The 19748-nt window shown below is 37.0% G+C and overlaps 2 protein-coding genes across 3 annotated transcripts; both read right to left on the bottom strand.

Moving 5' to 3' along the window:
* Window positions 1–6364: 6364 nt before the first annotated feature.
* LOC122031058 (putative E3 ubiquitin-protein ligase LIN-2) lies at window positions 6365–8317 on the bottom strand. The gene is made up of 4 exons (XM_042590113.1): window positions 8176–8317; window positions 7456–8049; window positions 7008–7152; window positions 6365–6811 (listed from the first exon to the last, which is right to left on the bottom strand). The coding sequence occupies exons 2-4, from the start codon at window positions 8004–8006 to the stop codon at window positions 6488–6490; spliced, it is 1020 nt and encodes a 339-aa protein (XP_042446047.1). The 5' UTR covers window positions 8007–8049; window positions 8176–8317; the 3' UTR covers window positions 6365–6487.
* On the bottom strand, window positions 8124–13945 carry LOC122031057 (translation initiation factor eIF-2B subunit beta-like). 2 transcript variants are annotated; one of them, XM_042590111.1, is made up of 9 exons: window positions 13711–13945; window positions 13481–13635; window positions 11955–12233; window positions 11613–11745; window positions 10874–10981; window positions 10663–10765; window positions 10469–10594; window positions 9193–9386; window positions 8124–8474 (listed from the first exon to the last, which is right to left on the bottom strand). In XM_042590111.1, exons 1-9 carry the CDS (start codon window positions 13761–13763, stop codon window positions 8384–8386), a joined length of 1242 nt encoding a protein of 413 aa, XP_042446045.1. In that variant the 5' UTR covers window positions 13764–13945; the 3' UTR covers window positions 8124–8383. The 2 variants fall into 2 exon arrangements, with proteins under 2 accessions (XP_042446045.1, XP_042446046.1); XM_042590112.1 differs by having other exon boundaries at window positions 11613–11742.
* Window positions 13946–19748: the final 5803 nt, after the last annotated feature.

Genomic DNA, 19748 nt, shown 5'->3' with positions numbered 1-19748 from the left:
TATTTTTTAACTTCGCTTTATTTCCGATTCATGATTCGGACGGAAGCTTTGCCGTGCGGGCAAGCAAAGAAACAATAGCGTAGTAGAATTTTTATTTTTTGAAAATGATGAAAAATGGTAGTAAATAATAATGCGTCGTGTGATCTTTTTTTCATTTTCTTTTTAACATAACAATTGCTTTGAGTTTACTTTAAATTATGTGACCCATAGTCTCACCTGATTTATTATGCGGCATTTAACTGACACTTGAATTGCCGGGTCAGCATCCATCGTCTTCGCGACTTCGCCTGGTGAGGAAATTGAATTTTTCTCTCATGTGATTTCTCAAAGTTTGCCTTAGATTTTCTTCCTCTCCTATAGCCTCAATTTGTTTCATTAGTTTACCAAATTGCACTCAGGTAAGTTGTTGATCAAATAAGGATAACTTGAATGAATGGTGATCAATATTGACGATAAAATTGATTTTCTTAACTTTAACATATGAAGATGTTGCAAGCCCCTAACCACTTGTTGAAATTTAGTCGGATAAAAAAATAAAAATTCATCATGCAAAGTAAGACGAGAGCTAATATCAATAGGAATGGAGACCGGCTTAGGGTCAAGTTGTTGTGTTTAGAGAGAAGATCAGAAACATACTTTTGCTGAGACAAGAGAAGACCATTTGAGGTTGGGCAAACCTCAACACTACAGAAGAGGGAAAGAGCCCCAAGATCCTTAATTACAAATTTTGCATGAAGTTTACATACTATGATGTCATAATGATTAGATCATCAACATATACAAGGAAATATATAACAGTATCATCCCAAAAATTAAAAAAAATAAGAAGTTGTCAGCATGAAGCCAAGAGAGACCAAGAAGGTGTGAAGATCTAAATATCAGGCGCGCTGAGCCTGCTTCAGACCATAAACACACCGCCCTCAATTGACAGCCATACTAAGAACAATGCGCATTGTTACTGGATTAATAACAGTGTTTAATGTATCATGAAAGTCAGGACGTTGATGAAAACCATTAGCAACAAGGCTCAGAATTACACTTAATACGAAACACCTACCTATTACCCACAAGATTTTGGTTTGATGAAGACAGGACAAGAGTCCAAGTCTGATTAAAGAGGAGCATCATACCCTTCATACATGACCTATACCCAATTCAAATCTTTGAGCGCTGCATGCCAAAGGAGGGTTCACAGGATTATGGAAAGCTAGTATGAAGAACATACTTTAGATTAAGTTTGTAGATGATATTTTTGGAGCGAGTTTGCATGAGATGTTGGTTTAGAAAAACGAGAGGGGGATAGAGAGGCGGTGGGCTAGAGGGTCGGTCGTCACCAGGCAGCATGGATGACTGGACAACAAGAGGCAGTGATGGTGACGGTGATGACAGCGGTGAAGAAATCAGTTGCGGGTAGCTACAGCTATTGGCAGGTTGCGTCACCTGTGCCGGAGGCTCCCACAAGAGGACTGGTGTGATAAAGAGCTCAAAGTCAATGTCTATTATTGTGGAATCTAAGGAGATGGTGATGACAAATGGAAAAAATATGCTACTCAAACTTAACATGACAGAAAGACTCTTTTGAGAACAACATCATAGTACAAGAAGACACTCTGGGTGAGAGAATAGCCAAGGAAGACACAAGAGGTTGACATGGGATCAAGCTTGTGGTGAGAGTAGGTACGCAGCCACAGAAAGCATAGACACCCGAAAACTCAATGTTTAGAAAGATCATGAATGGTGGTGAACAATATTTCAAAAGATGACATATGGAAAAAACTAAAGCAAAAGCTCTTATTCCTTAAGAAGCCACTATGACAACTGAACAATAAAAGTTACCAACACATACAAGAAAGAGCAAAGAGGGTACAAATAGAATTAGAGGAAGTACAGGAAAGGGTTTTAACTCAAGGATCCGTGGATGATGAGTATAAAGAAGCAAGGAAAGCTGCTAATCTCTTAGCATAGGCCAAGTACCTCTTCTACCAACAAAGGGTAAAACATGCATATTTCAAGCAAGTTGATAGAAACACCTCCTTCTTCCACTCCTTAGTCAAAAGAAACAATAAAAGGAGATAAATAGTGGCTATTGAAAAAGACAATAGGGTGTCTACCATCAGTTCTTAGGAAGTTCATGCATTTGTTAGGCACTATCAGGAGCAACTAAGGATTCAGGTAGTACGATCTTCATTCCAGACTGAGTGTATGTAGTTTGGGAGAGTACTTTCTGTGAATCATCAAGCTTAATTGGCAAGGATTCCAACTGCAGAAGAGGTCAAGAATGCTCTTTTCAGTATAGGAGACTTTAAGGCACCAGGCCCAGATGGATACAGGTCCGAATTTGTTTAAGCAGTCATGGGATACATTAAAGGATGATTTTACCTCAACCATGCTAGAGTTCTTTACTACTGAGCAACTCCTAAAATCATGGACCACACTCTGGTTGCCTTAATACCAAAAACTGCTCATGCAAGAAAGGTGCAAGATTACAGACTCAATTCCTGTTGTAGGGTGTTCTATAAGGTGATCTCCAAACTCCTGGCTAGCAGACTGGCAGAGGTCTCAGATCATCTCCTACATCCTACTCAGACCGCTTTTGTTGAAGGCCATATTATTACTGACAATATCCACTTGGTACAGTAACTACTCAGGAACTACACCAGAAAATGAATCTCATCGAGATGTACATTGAAAGTGGATCTACAAAAGATCTTTGACTAAGTGCACTAGAGTTTCTTACAGGATGTCTTAATAGCATTACAGTTCCTAGCCGTTTATATCGCATGGATCAGAGAATGCACCACCACCACTTCTTTCTCTGTAATGATTAACAGCATCATGCATGGATTTTTTTCAGAGGCGATACAGGACTTAGACAGGGGGATCCTCTCTCCCCTTACCTCTTTAAACTGTGTATGGAGTATCTATCCCGATCACTAGCACGATGCACCATCAGGGCTAATTTCCACTTCCACCCCAAATGTGAGCCTCTGAGGATAACACATTTGATGTATGCAGATGACCTGCTATTATTTTCCAAGGGGATGTCCCTTCAGTCAAATAATTAGTTGAGTGCTTATCACAGTTTGCCTAGATGGCCGGTCTTACAGCCAACTTAGCCAAGTCAGCATTTACACGGCAGGGATAGACCCCACACACAGGAACAGTTACTCACCATCACAGGATTTCAGATAGGGGAGATGTCATTCAGATACTTGAGTATTCCCATAACCTCCCACTTACCCATATGATCAATTCGTGACCGAAATCCACATTACCTTATGCTAGAAAAGCTCAGCTTATATCATCAGTCCTGCAGGGAGTGGAGTGCTACCGGATATCAGTTCTACCCCTACCTCAAGGAGTTATAGATCACATCTACAGCATCTGTAGATCCTTCATGTGGACGACCAGGAGGCCCCCCCATTACATGGTCAGAGTTAGTGAGGTCCAAGCAGGAAGGAGGGCTTGGCTTGAGAGACTTCCGGGCATGGAACTTGGTGCTTCATGGCTAAGGTTCTATGGCAAGTATAGGATAAGCGAGACACATTATGGATACGTTGGGTACATCACACATACTTACAATAGGTAGGGGCATGGGGGTGGCAGAGGAGGCATACGGACTCTCCACTGATTAAGCAGCTAGTGTACATCAGAGACAGTATCCTCGGCGCAGCAGGCAACCCAGAGGCAGCGAGGCAGACACTCTTATCCTTGCAGCAAAAAAGGCGAAACCCTCGCCCCCAGGGCCCCCACCGACCGGACCCACGGTCATTGTGAGGGAGGTAAATCGCAACACCCGAGCTAACATGGGACGGACCGGGTGGGATACAGGGATAGGAGATTTATTCCCCCGTTGCCACTGAGTTTCGACCCGGCGGCCTCCTTGCAGCAACTTCCGCCCCATGCCATCTCGGATGACCCACGGGGTCGGCAGACACTCTCATCCTGGTTCAGTGGCAGGAGGAGGGCGGCGTTAGAAGAGTATATGACCATTTCAGAGACACCAAAGCTAGGAAGATCTGGGTTGCCACAATATGGTAGGACATCCAACCAAGCCATGCCTTCACGATGTGGCTTTTGGCGCATGGGAGGCTACCGATGCGAGCTAGACAGGATTACTTGGATGATAGACTCTGCACCTTATACAGTCATGATGAGGAGAATGTGGATCATGTCTTTTTAAAATGCCGGCCAGTTCAGTAGTTGTGGGGACCTGTGAGAGGATGGTTACAGATGCACCCTCAAATGGCCACCTACCGATGCATGCTACGGACCTTCAGGCAGTAGTACCAGGGGACCTCCACCTTGGACTAATTGTGCTAACACTTTGTTTAGCAGGATAATATAGTTTGTATTTACCTCAGACTAACATTTTTTTTGCAGGAAAATGATTTGCTGGAAAATGGTGGTCCAGGTGCCCAGAAGGGATCCGGGTGCCCAGAGTAGTCCAAGCGCCCGGAACTGGTCCGAGTGCCCGGAAGGCAAATCTTATCTCGACAGCTTGGAGCGCTCCGATTGACTGGACGACGTCACGCTCCAAGCGCCCGGAAGAGATCCGGGCGCCCGGAGCACTACTATAAAAGAAGGCCTCCACCAGAGCTACAACAACAACTTCTTCTACGACTGCTCTGTTGCACTCTGCTCTTACGACACTGTGAGGCTTCCCCGACAACTTGCGACTCATTTCCTTTTTCTTATTGTCGGTATTAGTTTAATAATTCCTGTACTTATTTTATAATCATTTTTGCGAATTATTAGTGATTGCCCAACGAAAGCACTCGACGAATACGAACCTTGGAGTATGAGTCAACGAAGGCTCCAAACCAAGTCAAATTGGTTGTGTTAACATTGTTTTTATTTTTCTTATTTCCGCTATATACTCGAATCGATTTTTAAATTCTAAACGATCGCTATTCATCCTCACCCCTCTAACGAACTCTACGACCCAACACGCTAGACTAGGGGATTGATGCTATAAGACCTTTATCATTCCATCAAGGTGGCCAGAGATTATCATATTCTTGAAGCATATCACTGATATGACTTCAAAATTTGTGCTGCAATCTACTTGCATCAATTCCTTATAGACGCACATATCTTTCTGCATAAATTTGATAGTTTAAACTTTGAAGGCAAGAATTCAATAGAAGAAAATTCCTGGCACAAATAGGTACTTACAATGCTTGAATCATGACCATCTGATAAAAGTTTTAGCGTCTCATATGCCAATATAGATGACTTTTTGAGCTCCCTTAACATTTTCAATATGTCTTTAATATAAAGAGTGAGATTGAATAGACCTTCTGAAAGAAACAACAATGTTATTCATGACTAGGAAAGTAGCATACTCTAACATATATATATATATATATATATATATATATATATATATAGAGAGAGAGAGAGAGAGAGAGAGAGAGAGAGAGAGAGGGAGGGGTGAATCAGATATTGAGAAAGGAGTTGAATAGTAGAAATATGTGGTTCTTTGGTCACCACTGCTGCACCAAAATTAATGTTAAGAAAATATCAAATCCCTGTAAAATATAAAATACCTTGATCATGCATGAAACTTCTGAGGGCAAGCATTGAAAGTGCTTTTTCATCAGTATACCTTGCGGACTTCAAAATTGTGATAAATTGTTTCATCAAGCAGACTTGTGCAGCCCCTCTTACCCCAGTATCAGGGAGTAGGGAGAGCATATAACTGAGCCAGGTTGCCAAGACAAGACAAGAAGAGGACAACTCAAGATTTCTGGTCTTCAAACCATCAGATAAAGCTTGAAAGAGAAGCCCAAATTCATGACTCACTAAAGCAAAGGCCATTTTCCTTTCCCAAGCTTCAGCAGCCTTTTCCTCTTCCTACATAACGAAGTCAGAAAACAATAAGCCAATGAGGAAAAAAAAAATGATAATCCCATATTTCTGGTCTTCAAACCATCAGATAAAGCTTCAAAGAGACGCCCAAATTCATGACTCACTAAAGCAAAAGGCCATTTTCCTTTCCCAAGCTTCAGCAGCCTTTTCCTCTTCCTACATAACGAAGTCAGAAAACAATAAGCCAATGAGGGAAAAAAAAAATGATAATCCCAGTTAATCTCATTGACTATCTCAGGAATGATCAATCCGGTCCCACAGAAGTTTCCCACCGGCAACCAGATTAAATCGGGAAGCGCACGCAGCAACCAACCCAGAAGTCCAGCATCCTTTGATTACGCCTCCTATTTGGAAGAAAAATTTCTACAAATACGCCGTAAATGGGATTCGAACCGCGGATACCTGGGAGATAATCTGGATATCCTACCACGGTACCACGACCCCGAGGACCATGAGAGGGACAAAAAGAACTTTACAACAGTGGAGCAGATAAAAAATAAGAAGAAATTCATCAAATGATGGATTATGTGATTTTAAACAAGATTGGTGGGACTTATATGTTTAATGCACTATTATATACCTTATATTTGACTACTTATAGTTGTTCATTCATTCAGAAAGCAAAAAAGAAAAAAAGAAAAAAAAATAGCCAATAACAATTTGTGAGGACTATAGCTGCAACCAGATTGTGATCAGATCCTTCAGGAGCTTGGCCAGTCTGCTCAGTTTCTATTAGTGCTCGGTAGCCTTTTCTTATTCCAGCATGCTTTAAAAGAAGAGCTCGAGCAAGAGGCCTTCCAGAGGAAAATCTTCCTAAGAGAGCTAAGATTGTCTCAGCAGTTCTCAATTGAATGCTAGGAAAATCCACATTTTTGAGGCATGTGATAAGTGTGTCTACAGCTTCTTCACGGTATATACTCATCTTTCTTGGCTCCACCTGGCAAAACAAGCAACTTAATGGTCAGTACAAAGCAAAAAAAAGAGGTGATAATACTGAACCAGGTTATGACCACTGTACTACTTTTACGCCTGAGATTTTGTTCTCAAATCTAACAGAAGCCACAACATAGTACATATTTCTTATTTATATTCAATTTAACAATCTAAATGTCAAGTTTGATCAGGAAGGATACCAGAAGATCTAGCTGGAGAAGAAGACCAGCAACAACAGGAGATTGTTCCATTGACGGAGTTTGAAGGTAGATGAGGAGTGAATGCGTCATACTAAAAGCACCTCCACCTTTTATAGCTTGAAGAAGCTTCTCGTCGGACAATCTCCTGAAAAAGATCAAAAAGGAAAATCAAAACTATTCAGTTTAAAGGTCAAATTGAAGTTGAACTCAGATCAAGTGCATGATCAAGTTCCATATATTCTAGTATTATAGCTGCCCCAGAACACGGATCAAATGTTGCCTCAGCTATTTAGCATCAGTAGTTGAATCGGTGTAACAATCACCACCACTATACATCTCAATGGCCATGACATTCAACCGTAAATAATATGCAACACTATATAGATTGCAAGCTAGAAATGTTATAGTTCCTATGAAGAAAAGGGGGCAAGGAGGGCTCACAACCAACCTGCTGAGCTTAGCTAACTCGAAAAGAAAGCAAATAATCTGAAAGCGGTCCATATCATTCACAATGGCAAAGCTTTCCAGAACTGGTGCCAGTTGTACTCTCTCAGCAATTAGTTTCCTGGAACGCCCATCCTCTCCCATGCATTTTAGCACAATCCCAGTAGCTGCAATCCTTTCCTCCATCTCGGCTTCCAAGCTCAGCAATATTCTGTCAAGTTCTCTATCTGATATAATTGAGCGAACAATGTTGGATAAACCACTATTGCCTTCTTGTAAGATTTTCCATAAGATAAGAATTGAAGCGGTCATGGGGCTCATACACATCTTGATTAATTCATCATCTTTCTTTGCAATAGCCATTAGAACAGCATTAGCAATATCCATCTCAATAAGGGTTTCCAATAGAGGAATTAACAGAAATATCAAAACTATTGCCTCTATCAAACCCTTCTTGAATAGAGCAATCATGCATTTCACATCAGAGTCAACCCTGTTAAGTGTTTGAATAACCAATTTATCTCTTGAAGCCAGCTCGATTGAGTGACAATTCATCTTCTAGTACCAATGTACATGTCAAAATTCCTCTATGAAGTTACTGCTCTCCAAATGATAAATTGATCGCAAAAAAAAAACAAAAGCAATTGTTTATTGAAAATATGAAGAAGAAGAAGAAAAAGCAAGAAACAACAGCAAGGCGTTCAAATAATTTGATACAACGTACATTTGAGACAAAAATCTACACCTCAACTTGGAATAAATCCTTCATCCTCTTACCACTTGTGTTTTTCATTGACTAATAGAACCTATATGATGAAGTGCAAAAATACACTATAACTGACTGGTGTCTAATATGGAAATTCTCTAACCAGATAACTAGTGTTCCATATTAAAGTAAGGATTTAGACAAAATCTTATCTCCTCATAAAATTTCAAGGTGCTGATTTTCGTCGCACAACAAGGTCCTCAGCCGAGTAATAATCTGCAATTAGCCGGTACACATAAGATGGACTATGTCCTCCCCTGTAGCAACAAGAGTTGTCAGCATAATGAACCAGTAAGCATCGCTATGAAAACAAAAACATGGGTAATTCGCAAGCACCTAACATGAGCATTTTTTTCAATGGACGGAATAAATACAACATATCTTGTCGACAATTTTTTGCAACCTTATTTATGGGAATCCATCCCGATTAAGATGTCTTTAGTAGGTTGATTTAATGTTGGTATATTTCTTTTACATGGTGTACAATTTTGACTACCCTGTTCCATCAATTTTGCTTCCTGCTTGTGTTTTTATCATTTTATTTTTAACTGATGTATCAATGAATGAAGCTGATTGTCTGATGATAAAAACAACAAGATGCTATAGAAGTTAATAATCACAATTGACATCTCCGTGCAAAAAGGCTAATAAATTTTGGAAATCATTTGCCTTGGGAAAGGTAATGTTAATTAAATGTCGATTGAAATTAGTTCCTTGAGTAGAACACATGGTAATGCCTAACTAGCCTCACCATTGCTTATTGAAAACTTGATTTCCATAATCCAGAAAAACATATTCGATGAAATCATTAGAGGGAATGTGCAGATAGTTCATTATTCCATTATACTAATATTAATAACACCAAGTTAAAAAATATGACAGTTGGTCAGAAGATATTTAGCTATAAAGATGCATCAAAGAAAGAAAAAATTCATAAACAGGTGAATGCTTGACAAAAGGATCCAAGGAGCTTACATATCGGTGATGAAAAGGCTGACAAGCTTTGGTGCGACATAGTCAAATGCAGGATTTTCAACACGAATAGGAGGAGAATCCCCTAATTGACCATAATCCATGCAGTCTGAAAACTCTCCAAAATCCAGCAATTCAGATGGGCATTTAAAATCATTCAACAAAAGCTCAGGATTATGTGGATATAATGGACACAACTGCAACAGCAAAACAACAACAAAAAAATGTAACTCATCCAGAGTTCACGGCAAATCTGCAAACGAAAAAGATGAATAGAAGGGAGGATAATAATATCTCAAACAAGCAATAAATTGCAGTACAAATAGATCCCACAAGAAGCAATTTCTGCAAGTCATATCAGGTAGTTCAAACTTCATATTGTCCTCCCAGAAACGTTGTTGATACATGGAAATCTAGGTAGAAATAAATTAAGGGAGTTGATCCCAAACTATTTGGACTACATGAAGAGTTCATTCCCTTGGTCAAAAATTTATTGTGAAGAACCAGGTAAGGAATCAAAGATAAAAGTTTCATGCAAATACTTCAGTGCTACTTGAAATGAAAAGGAATAAATTGAGAAAACACACTGCTGTTTGTATTTAGTTGGAGGAAAATATGGATGGAATGAAAGAGGAAAATCTGAAAAATAAAAATAAAAAATAAAAAAGATGTGGTGAGTAAGTCCAAAGATCTTGCCAACTGTTCCACAATGTACCAATCGTTGATTGATTAGCAAATGCAAAATAGTTGATGGAACGAGAAAGGGAAATTTTAAAATAATTTTTTTTTTAAAAAAAAAGAACTAGTGGGGCAAGTCCAAGGTGATTGTTATCTGGTCCACAAAGTGGCCCATCACTGATTGATTAGCAAATGCCAAATGGTAAATCTTGATCTCATTTCTTTTGAATTCAGCTCATATAGAATGGAACTTAAAAACTGGCTTGAGATGAAATAATATCATCCTCACTTCCTTTCTGTCTAGTACACATTTTTCTCCAAATTAAGCAGTGAAATAAGTTGTTTCCTTTCCTTTTTCTATCCACTCAAATTCCATCTCTAATTTCTGCTCAAATTAAAAAGATTGTAAAGAAAATATGCATGCACATTCTCTAGTATAATTCCCATGTACTTACATTTGTCAATATAAATATGTTCATCACACATTTCTTACTTAAAACAAAAAGGAAGCATGAAAATCACTTCTTCAGAAAAGAAGACACCAAGGTTAAGTGTCCGTATTGGTAGAATGCATCAAAAAAGTTAACCAGATTATTATGACCTTATGGCTACCAGCAAGGACGACAAATGGGACAGCGTGTCTTTGAGCAGCAAGTGCGACCATATTTATGCCGACAGGTGCAATAACTCCACCATTTGCCATTATTGCATGAGCTCCAACTATCACCTACATAGTATAGTTGGAGTTATAGATGAAAAACATTTCTCCAACAACAGCTTTCGTCTATATATTACCATGTTTACACGCGATATCATGGCAAAAACAGCAGAATCAGTTATAACAGTGGTCTGCAATCCTTTTCCAACCAGCTCTTTAGCAAGAACATGCCCTTGATACCTGAGTGATAATCATAGAAATAAAAGCTAAAGCCAAAACACAAATGTAGAACACTATCTTGAAATTGTCTCAAAGCATAGCACATAGTAGCGAACAAGGTGTGCTAACCTTGGAGCACCCTCAGCAACAAATACACGAAAAGACCTTTTTTTCTCATTAGCTGCAAAAAGAAATTCCTTGACTGTTCTTGAATGACCTAGAGTTAGTATTACCTCACTGACAAGAGTAAAAATTCACAGCGATTACATCAAAATGAAGTTATCTTTCAAAACTACATTTGCATCAATGCAGAGAAATTGATAATATTCTCCTACAGATTATAGATTATAGTAGCAAACAAGGCAGCCAACTGTGAGTGGGATGCAATGGCTTGTGGTTGTAATATTAAATTATTACATACAGTTTGTATAAAGACATTGAATGCACCATACATGAATAACCAGCATCATGAAAATAAATAGAAACAAGTGTACTCAATAACCATACATTAAATTATTACTTTTTGCTCTTACCCTTTGTCGGGTGGACACTAGTGTAGGAATTAACACTTTATTTCATATCACCACATTGTGTTTTAATCACCTTGTATGAAGATAACCGTGTAATCCTCAAGCTTGGTGCTCTAATCACATATGTTGATTTTCTTCCATTAACTCTGTTGCAGAGCTAGTTAGCATGTAATTAATTTTATTTTGTTGTTTGATGTCAGTGAATTTATGCTTCATCATAAATGAAAATTCACATGCTAGTTTCCTAATTATGGCGAGAATCTTATAAATTAGTGATATCTAAGAAAATAATATTTAAGAGCAAAAATTCAATCAATGATTGTGTCACAAGATAATACTTTTGATGAATATGCTCCACAGCTTGTGCTGAAATTAATTCATGACAGGTATCAATCTCTTGGATCAGTTCATTAATAGCCTCGATCACATCATGCTTCAATTTTTTGTTCCTCGAGCTACTCTCTGCTGCTGCTGAAGAAGAAAAGCATATCAAATAGTATTCATAACATCAGTGTATGGAAAGTGAGAAAAGATTTCATAATAAATGCAGCATTGTAAGCTTACATATCTAGCAAAATAACTTGATATCTACTTTATCATATCATCGGATGCCACAGGAAGGGTGGCATAACCTATATTATTTTTTAGAAGAAGATAATGGTAAAATATGAGAGTAATACATTTGTTTTTTCCTTCAGAATCTCCCCCTGAAGAAGGAGGATGAGGAGCTGTGGCAGAATCAGGGATATCTTCAAGGAGGGTTTGCAGAGAAGGAGCACGAAGGGTGCTTCTAGCAGCCGCAGCAACAGCTGCAGCAGATAATCCCATGCGATTGTCATGTTCAGCCTCATCATCATCACTACCTAAGGCCAATTCTTCCACTGCAGACATTGCTGAAGAAACATTTTCTTCTCTTATCATATGGAGAACACGCCTCACAATGTTGCCAATAGCAAGCTCTGTGCAACCACATCAACTATGAACCATCATTTCTTTAAAGATAAAAATAACAAATGATTATAAAAACATGCAAAATTATCTTCTAACATCAAACAAGGAAAACTAAGTGCATGAACATTGCATCGTCTGTAACAGACTTTAGGATGATATAACAACAACGAACAACGAACAACAAACAACGACCAAACATTTATCCCACTAAGTAGAGTTGGCTATTTAGGATGCTATAGACATTAAAAGTCATTATAGGAAAGATGATACAAATTTTCAAATACATAAAATGGTGATTTTGTAACCCATAAATAAAAGGAAACGTTAGTAAAGATTTTTCACAATGGTTGGAAGGTACTATGAAGTGTGGTTAGAAAATCTTTCAAAATACACCAGTAAATATAGCAGCAAACAAAGTCACATGCCTTTGGAGAAAGGTACCAACACATCCTCATGCCAAAATAAGTGCTAGACATTGCTTCTTATTATGAACTACACCTTTTTATTGCTTTACTTATGAAAAAGTATAGCAGCTTACGTATAGACCTCCTTTAGTCAAATACATTACTAACCAAATATCATTTTGTGCCAAACTTCAACATTTGTTATCATTTTATACACAAACACACAAGGTAATTGGACAAACAAAAAATTCAGCATGTTTGAGAAGCTTTATTCCCCACATCCTAGTATGTAATACTGTGGGTCATCCAGTAGTAGAAGTCTCACAGTGTCAATATATCACAAGCTTATTATAGAACAAAAAGAAAATGTAAAGATGAATTTAAGTTGTAGATGAAAAACAATATTTGAAGAACTTCAAAGAAATAACTCCCTAATGCAATTGCAACCATCTGAAAGCTTTGTTTTTGGCTTGTTTCATTGGCATAATTATGAGTTATGCACAATGAACTAGTATGGCCACATGAATATCTTAGTTCATAGATATACCAAGGATTCAATTTACAATAAGATTGCATTACGTTTGCACTAGCAGATATATGCAATGTCATTGACCAAAGACTTGAATTTTGATTTCTTGTAGATATCACATGTTCCAAGTGACAATAGTTATAGGCCAACGAAATATTATAAAGCAGGATGATTCCCAAACTTTTGAATAACCTCCCAATATAGAATATCGGTTCAAATAAAAAAAAAACTTGTCATATATACCATTTGCAAATATTGTTCTTTCGTTAGCCAATCAACTATATGCGAGGTATGGCAACGGGGAAATCATAACACAACCTACCTACAGGGTTTGCTTCAATCAACTGCTCCCCAACAGCCTTCACAGCATCAATAAGAGAAGCGGCCTGATTTGTATAAGTTATTCGTTGCTGCGAGACGACCTGCCGCAGCAGCTCCGCCGTATGCTTGGCAGTAGCTTGAGAACCCTCAATTTTTCTAAGAGAAGGACCAGATATCAAAAGAACCCTACACGAGACGATAAACCTAGAGGAAAATGAGGGGAAAACTTACCGTCTCTTGATCTTGAGCACGAAATCATTGACGAGAGCTTGAACGTCCGGCATGGTCGGAACAAACGATCGCGCAGACGAATCACACCGCAGGATAAAGGAGAAGATCGACAGGTCAGCAGATCGCCGGAGGACACGCAGTGCTGCCCTCAACGATTCGCCCCTTTCTTCTTCCCTGGTTCGCTGCTCGACGATTCTTTCTTCTTCCCTGGTTCGCGTTCGCTAATGGATACATAAAAAAAATACAATCTAAATTACCGCATAAATTATATTTTTTTTATCTTATTAATGTATTTAATTGGGTTTATTTTTTCCTAATTGTGATCCCTAAAAAAATCCAATTAAATATATTGATAGCATAAAAAAATATAAAAAAATTATAATTTATATATGAAATTGAGATAATTTAGATGATAATTTTTTTTTTTGGTCGAATTTACTAATGAAAAGTATCCGAAAAAATTAGGGGGGGGACCCGGGATAAGGACCAGAGAATCCGAATTGTCAAATTACGAGAAGATATAGATGAAATCAAATGAATGGCTCAATGTGTATATATCAAGCTCCAGACCTGCAATTTTTATGATTTGGTATAAGTCATTGCAAGTTCAAACAAACGACGTGCATACTGGCATGTTTCTCACACTCTGGTGTTGACTCCCCTGCTAGAAGAGAATGAGCAGTGTTACCTGAAGTCGTCCATCCGATGTTCCTATCACCAGCATTTCTCCTTCCTCATCAACGTTGATGCATTGAACCCTGCAATTTGTGCCTATCTGAAGAGCACCCACAGCGGTATGCTTCTCTTTGGACCAAATCTCTAAAGTTCTAGTTTTGGAACCCAGATATATCAATTATTTGCTGATGGTCATTGTTGGATCGTGACGCACGTGAGAGGAGGGGGATATGAATTACGTGATTTTCAAAATATTTCTTTTTCGACTTTTAAAACTCGAGTACGCAGCGGAAAGTAAAAATTCAAAGAGAAGAATACAAACGGTTTTTACTTGGTTCGGAACCTTCGTCGACTCCTACTCCAAGGCTCAGGTTCCGCGGACCTATTGATGGGCAATCCACTAAAAATCTCTTCGTACTCCCGGAAAAGAGAATCGAGTATAAAAAAATTAGGTCAAGTGCAACACACTACACTTGTCCTTTTATAGAAATTAAGTACAGAAAGCAAATGTTACCAACACTCTCTAGAAGTCGAGATGAGGTACTTCGTGTTGATGTCTATTTGTCGGGCGCGGTCGGAACTCCTTGGATCAATCGTCGAACTCAGGAGCTTCACAATAGAGTTGCAGCAGGAACCGAAAGCAATCGGAAGCACAACTGTATATATAGTAGCTCGTATGTATTTGATGTATAAGTGCCTACTCAAGACTACCTTATAAAGAGCTTGGAGGGTGTCTCCCATAAGCATGGAAGGCGTCTCCAATAAGGCAAACTTTATCCCGAGCAAATCGGCACTTATCTGCAGCTGATTCCAAAAATTATCCTACTGAGGCCATTTTCCATAGTCATGGAAGGCGCCTTCTATGAACAGTATCGAGGCGTCTTCCATAGCCATGGAGGCAGGTACTGTTCACCCGAAGGCAGCTTTGTTTTCCTGCTTGTTTTTTTACCCTGCAACAAATGTGTTAGTCCAAATACCGTGCAAGTCAAGTGTTAGCACAAATATAAATTGTAGTAATTAGTTCCTGTCCTCCTAGGATCAGGAACTAGTCAAAATCTCAGTTTAGGGATCTCAAATGAACCTAAATTGGACTGACGCCTATTATCCCTAAACTAGGGCGTGTCCTCCAGATATCCGGTCAGCCCGTCAACCTATCTGGACTTCGCACCAGCTATCCAGTCGGCTCGTCGACCTAGCTGGATTTCTCTTGTACACTCAGTCAAAGTGTTAGATCACAACAAACCTAATTTAACCTACTTTTTCATTTATCAAAACATGAGTTAGACCGTTAGTGCTAATTGTACCAACAATCTTCCCTTTTTTGATGCAATGACAATATGGATTAAGTTAGTAAAAAATATGTAAAAATAAGTAATGACATGATTTTTAAGTTAGTCTTATTTTATATTTATGTTTGGTATTTTATTGTTAACTTAAATTATCTAATTTTCTTCCTTTGACATTCATAGCATAGATTTTTGTAAAGAAAAATTTGGCTAAGTAAAAGACTAACAGAAAATGTTGAGAACAGAACATTTTTAGGATTTTTATAGTGGAGGTTAACGTAAAAAAAATTTGGAAAAGTCTTTACAAACATCTTTTAAAAATGATTTTCATAAATGGATGTTTTAAAAACTTGATAGCAGGATTTTCAAAAATAAATATTTTGAAAATCTACTAACATAAGTAAAAGACACAAAATTTGATAAAGTTAGATTTTTTGTAAAGGTGAGGATTAACAACAAGGAATATTCTCAAAAAAAAAAATATTTTAAGAAAACAACATTTTCAAACTAAAAATAAGGAATATTTTGAAAGATAACTTTTCAAAATATTTTGGAAAACTTTTTTGAAAATGAAATTTTGAACAAAAAAAAAAAAATATATATATATATATATATATAAGGAATGTTTTTAAAAATAGAATAGTAAAACTTTAAGTAGGATTTTAAAATCTTTTGAAAACAACAAAAAAAATTGAAAATAATATTTTTAAAACTGATTTTTAAAGTCATCTTTAAAACTGATTTTTAAAGCTATCTTTAAAATTTTAAGGTTAAAAAAATTTTTAAAAAACTTTGAAGTTTTGAAAAGGCTAGTAGTTAAAAAACGACAATTTTAAAAATAATTTTGTAAAATATGTTCAAGAAAATAATAATTTTCTCATTGAATCTGACATTACTTTAAAATAAAATAACTAGAAAGCATCCTTAACTGTCTAACCATTAGTTACTTACGAACTATTAGAAGATAACAATTTTCACTTGGTTAGTTAGGTTAAGTTTAATTTATTCAGTTAGTATTTGTCTAAACTGAACAACTTAACATGATTAATATTAGTTTAATATTTAACGCCAGACGTATGTTGATGCACTGATATAAGCATCTTAACTCCAAGCAATCTGCCTATGCATCTCACACCTTTCTAAATTCAATACTACACAAACAAAGTAGCCCTAATGTGTTGGTAAGATACTCAAGTCCTAGATCTATAAGAACATGCATTCTAAGGATTTGATCTAGACTAAGGCTAAAACTGATTTTGAAAATTCTAAAAATAGGAAATTTTGAGAAATATAAAAAGTTTTACCCTAGAATTTTAAAGAAAATTTTGAAATCAATTTTGCAATTAAGAATTATAGTCTATTGAGCACATTCCTAATTACCGACATAAGTTACTAAATTCACTTTCAGGGAGGAGTTTAGTGAATATGTCAGCTAAGTTAGACTTGGACTCATTGTATTTGAGTTTAATATCACCTTTAGTAACATGATACCTGATAAAGTGGTGTTTAATTTCAATGTGTTTAGTCTTGAATGATGCACAGGGTTTTTTGTTAAAATAATTGAACTAACATTATCAATTAGTACTTTTATATTTGTAAAGTTTAAATTAAAATCTTTTAAAGTGTGCATCATCCATAATAAATTATGTGACACATTCTCCTATAGCTATATATTCTAACTCAATAGTAGATAAAGCAACACAGTGTTGCTTTCTACTAAACCAGCTGACAAGTGATAGACCAAATGACTGGCATTCACGACTTGTACTTTTACGGTCTAGTTTACAGCCAGCGTAATTTGAGTCAAAGTAGCCTATGAGTTCAAAATTGGTTGTTCTAGGATACTAAATTCTTACATTTGATGTTCCTTTGAGATATCTAAAAATTCTTTTGACTTGAGTCAAATGTGATTCTTTAGCGCAGGTTTGGTATCTAGCACACATACTAACTGTAAATAAAATATCAGGTCGACTTGTAGTTAAGTATAGTAGACTTCCTATGACACTCCTATAGTATTTTAAGTAGAGATGTAAATGAACCAAGCGTTCGTGAACAAGCTTGATGTTCAGCTTGGTAATAACTTGTTTATGTTCGTTCAATATACATAAGATTAATTAAACAAACAAGCTTGAACAGCTCGTTAAGCTAAACAAACAAGCTTGGACACATATGTGTTCATCTCGTTAACGTTCGTGAACAACGTTCGTGAACAATGTTCACGAACCATATTTATTAATAAAACTCTTTTCAATATGCTAAATAAAAAATAAAATAAATAAATAAATTTAAATTATCAAGTTCAATAATCAATCAAACAACTAAAAGTTTCAAACAATCAAACAAATTTGAATTGAGAGCTTGATAACATCTAAACGAACCAAGCTCGAACCAAGCTCAAGCCAAGCTTGAATTGAGAGCTTGATAACATTTAAATAAACCAAGCTTAAGCCAAGCTTCAAACAAGATCAAGCCCATAAAAATTAAATCAAGCCAAGCTTGAACACTCATTTCAAAAACTTGGTTCATTTTAAGCTCGGCTCGGCTCGGCTCGGCTTGGTTACCTTATCAAACAAGCTTGAACATCCCAAAGTTCGGCTCGACTCAGCTTGTTTATAACCCTAATTTTAAGTCAACTGATTTTCCATTAGGATCATCATCTAAGGTTGTATTAGTCATCATTGGTGTCTTTATTTCCTTAGAGTTTTCCATGTTGGGGTTCAATCAAATTCTCACATTGGAAAGATTTGGTAAAGATCATGGGGTTAAAAGGATACATGATATCTCCATTGGCATGAGGCCTTTTGGGGAGAGCCCAAGAGCAAGGTCATGAGGACCTAGGTTTAAAGTGGACAATATCATGCCATTGTGGAGATATGTGGGCATCCTTTTGCTCAACAAATGGAATCAAAGCATGTTTTCTGGTTCTGTGTGATTAGTTTTCGGTTAAATTATGCACTATTCGTACATAAGTTTAGGTCGGTTAATAGTAGGATGTGTAAGATAGATTATATTAACTTTGTGGTTGCAGGCATCCTAGATCCAACTATTATGGCTTTTTGTGTGTTTGTGTATGATTTGAACCCTTGGACATGTCGAGGTTGTTTGTGTGTGCATAATTGTAATAATTAAATATGGCCGGTTGTCGTATTATTTTTTACATTTTGTTCAATCTAGATTACATGTAAATTCCTTTGTGGAATATATGATCGATAAATGTAATTTTTTTATTCTTTTTATTGCGGCTTGTATCCTTGCTATGCGCGGTGCTATTTTGAGGACCGGAGGCGCGACAGAGAAGGAAGTGAGATAGATGCGATGACTTGATCCATTGGCGGCACATTGGAGGACAACGATCCATTGACGGCATATTGGAGGACATCGTTGGATGAGGTCATAATAGTTGGAAATTTTATTTTCATATTTATTGCCTTTATATGTTGTTTGTGTGTGCTGTGATGTGTGTGATGTGATATGTGTATTGTGATATGCGTGCATGATTAAAATTCCTCAATTGAAATAACTAAGTAGGAGAGAGATTATTTAAATAAATCTCACGGTCTCCATTACTGGTTTGTAAGTGATGCATTCAAACTTGCGCATTGGCTTTAAGTGTCCTCCTCCATATCAGATGAGTTTGTTTGCAGATCACTAGATCAAACTTCCTCTATGGATGATTATAGGAAATTATTTAGGTTTGTGTGATCTTCTTCATCTGAAGGGGCATAATCCTAATTAATGGACTAAGTATCAAGTAATGATATATACTTAGGTGCATTTAATAGTATCCTCTCCATCAGAGTCACTGCTATTATTTGTGTGACCGAAGATGAACCAACTATTAATTTTATTTGTCATAAAGTTAGGTTGACAAGATAATAAAATTAATGAGTAAAACCTTCTCTTACAAATGTTTAAATTAGTATACGTCCACACTAGCGTGGCATACAAAATTCACCATGTTTTGAGTTGTTGGTGAATTTAAATTATATTGTTTGAGGAATCAATATTATTTTAAATTCTAAAGTTTTGACCAAATATTCTATTTTATGATTCTCAGGATTTCAAAATGGCGTTCAA

Source organism: Zingiber officinale, chromosome 11A (genome assembly GCF_018446385.1).
Source record: "Zingiber officinale cultivar Zhangliang chromosome 11A, Zo_v1.1, whole genome shotgun sequence".
In the NCBI taxonomy this organism is placed as follows: domain Eukaryota; kingdom Viridiplantae; phylum Streptophyta; class Magnoliopsida; order Zingiberales; family Zingiberaceae; genus Zingiber; species Zingiber officinale.
The sequence above is the reverse complement of the archived record's forward strand: the minus strand, read 5'-3'. Positions and strand labels throughout refer to the sequence as shown.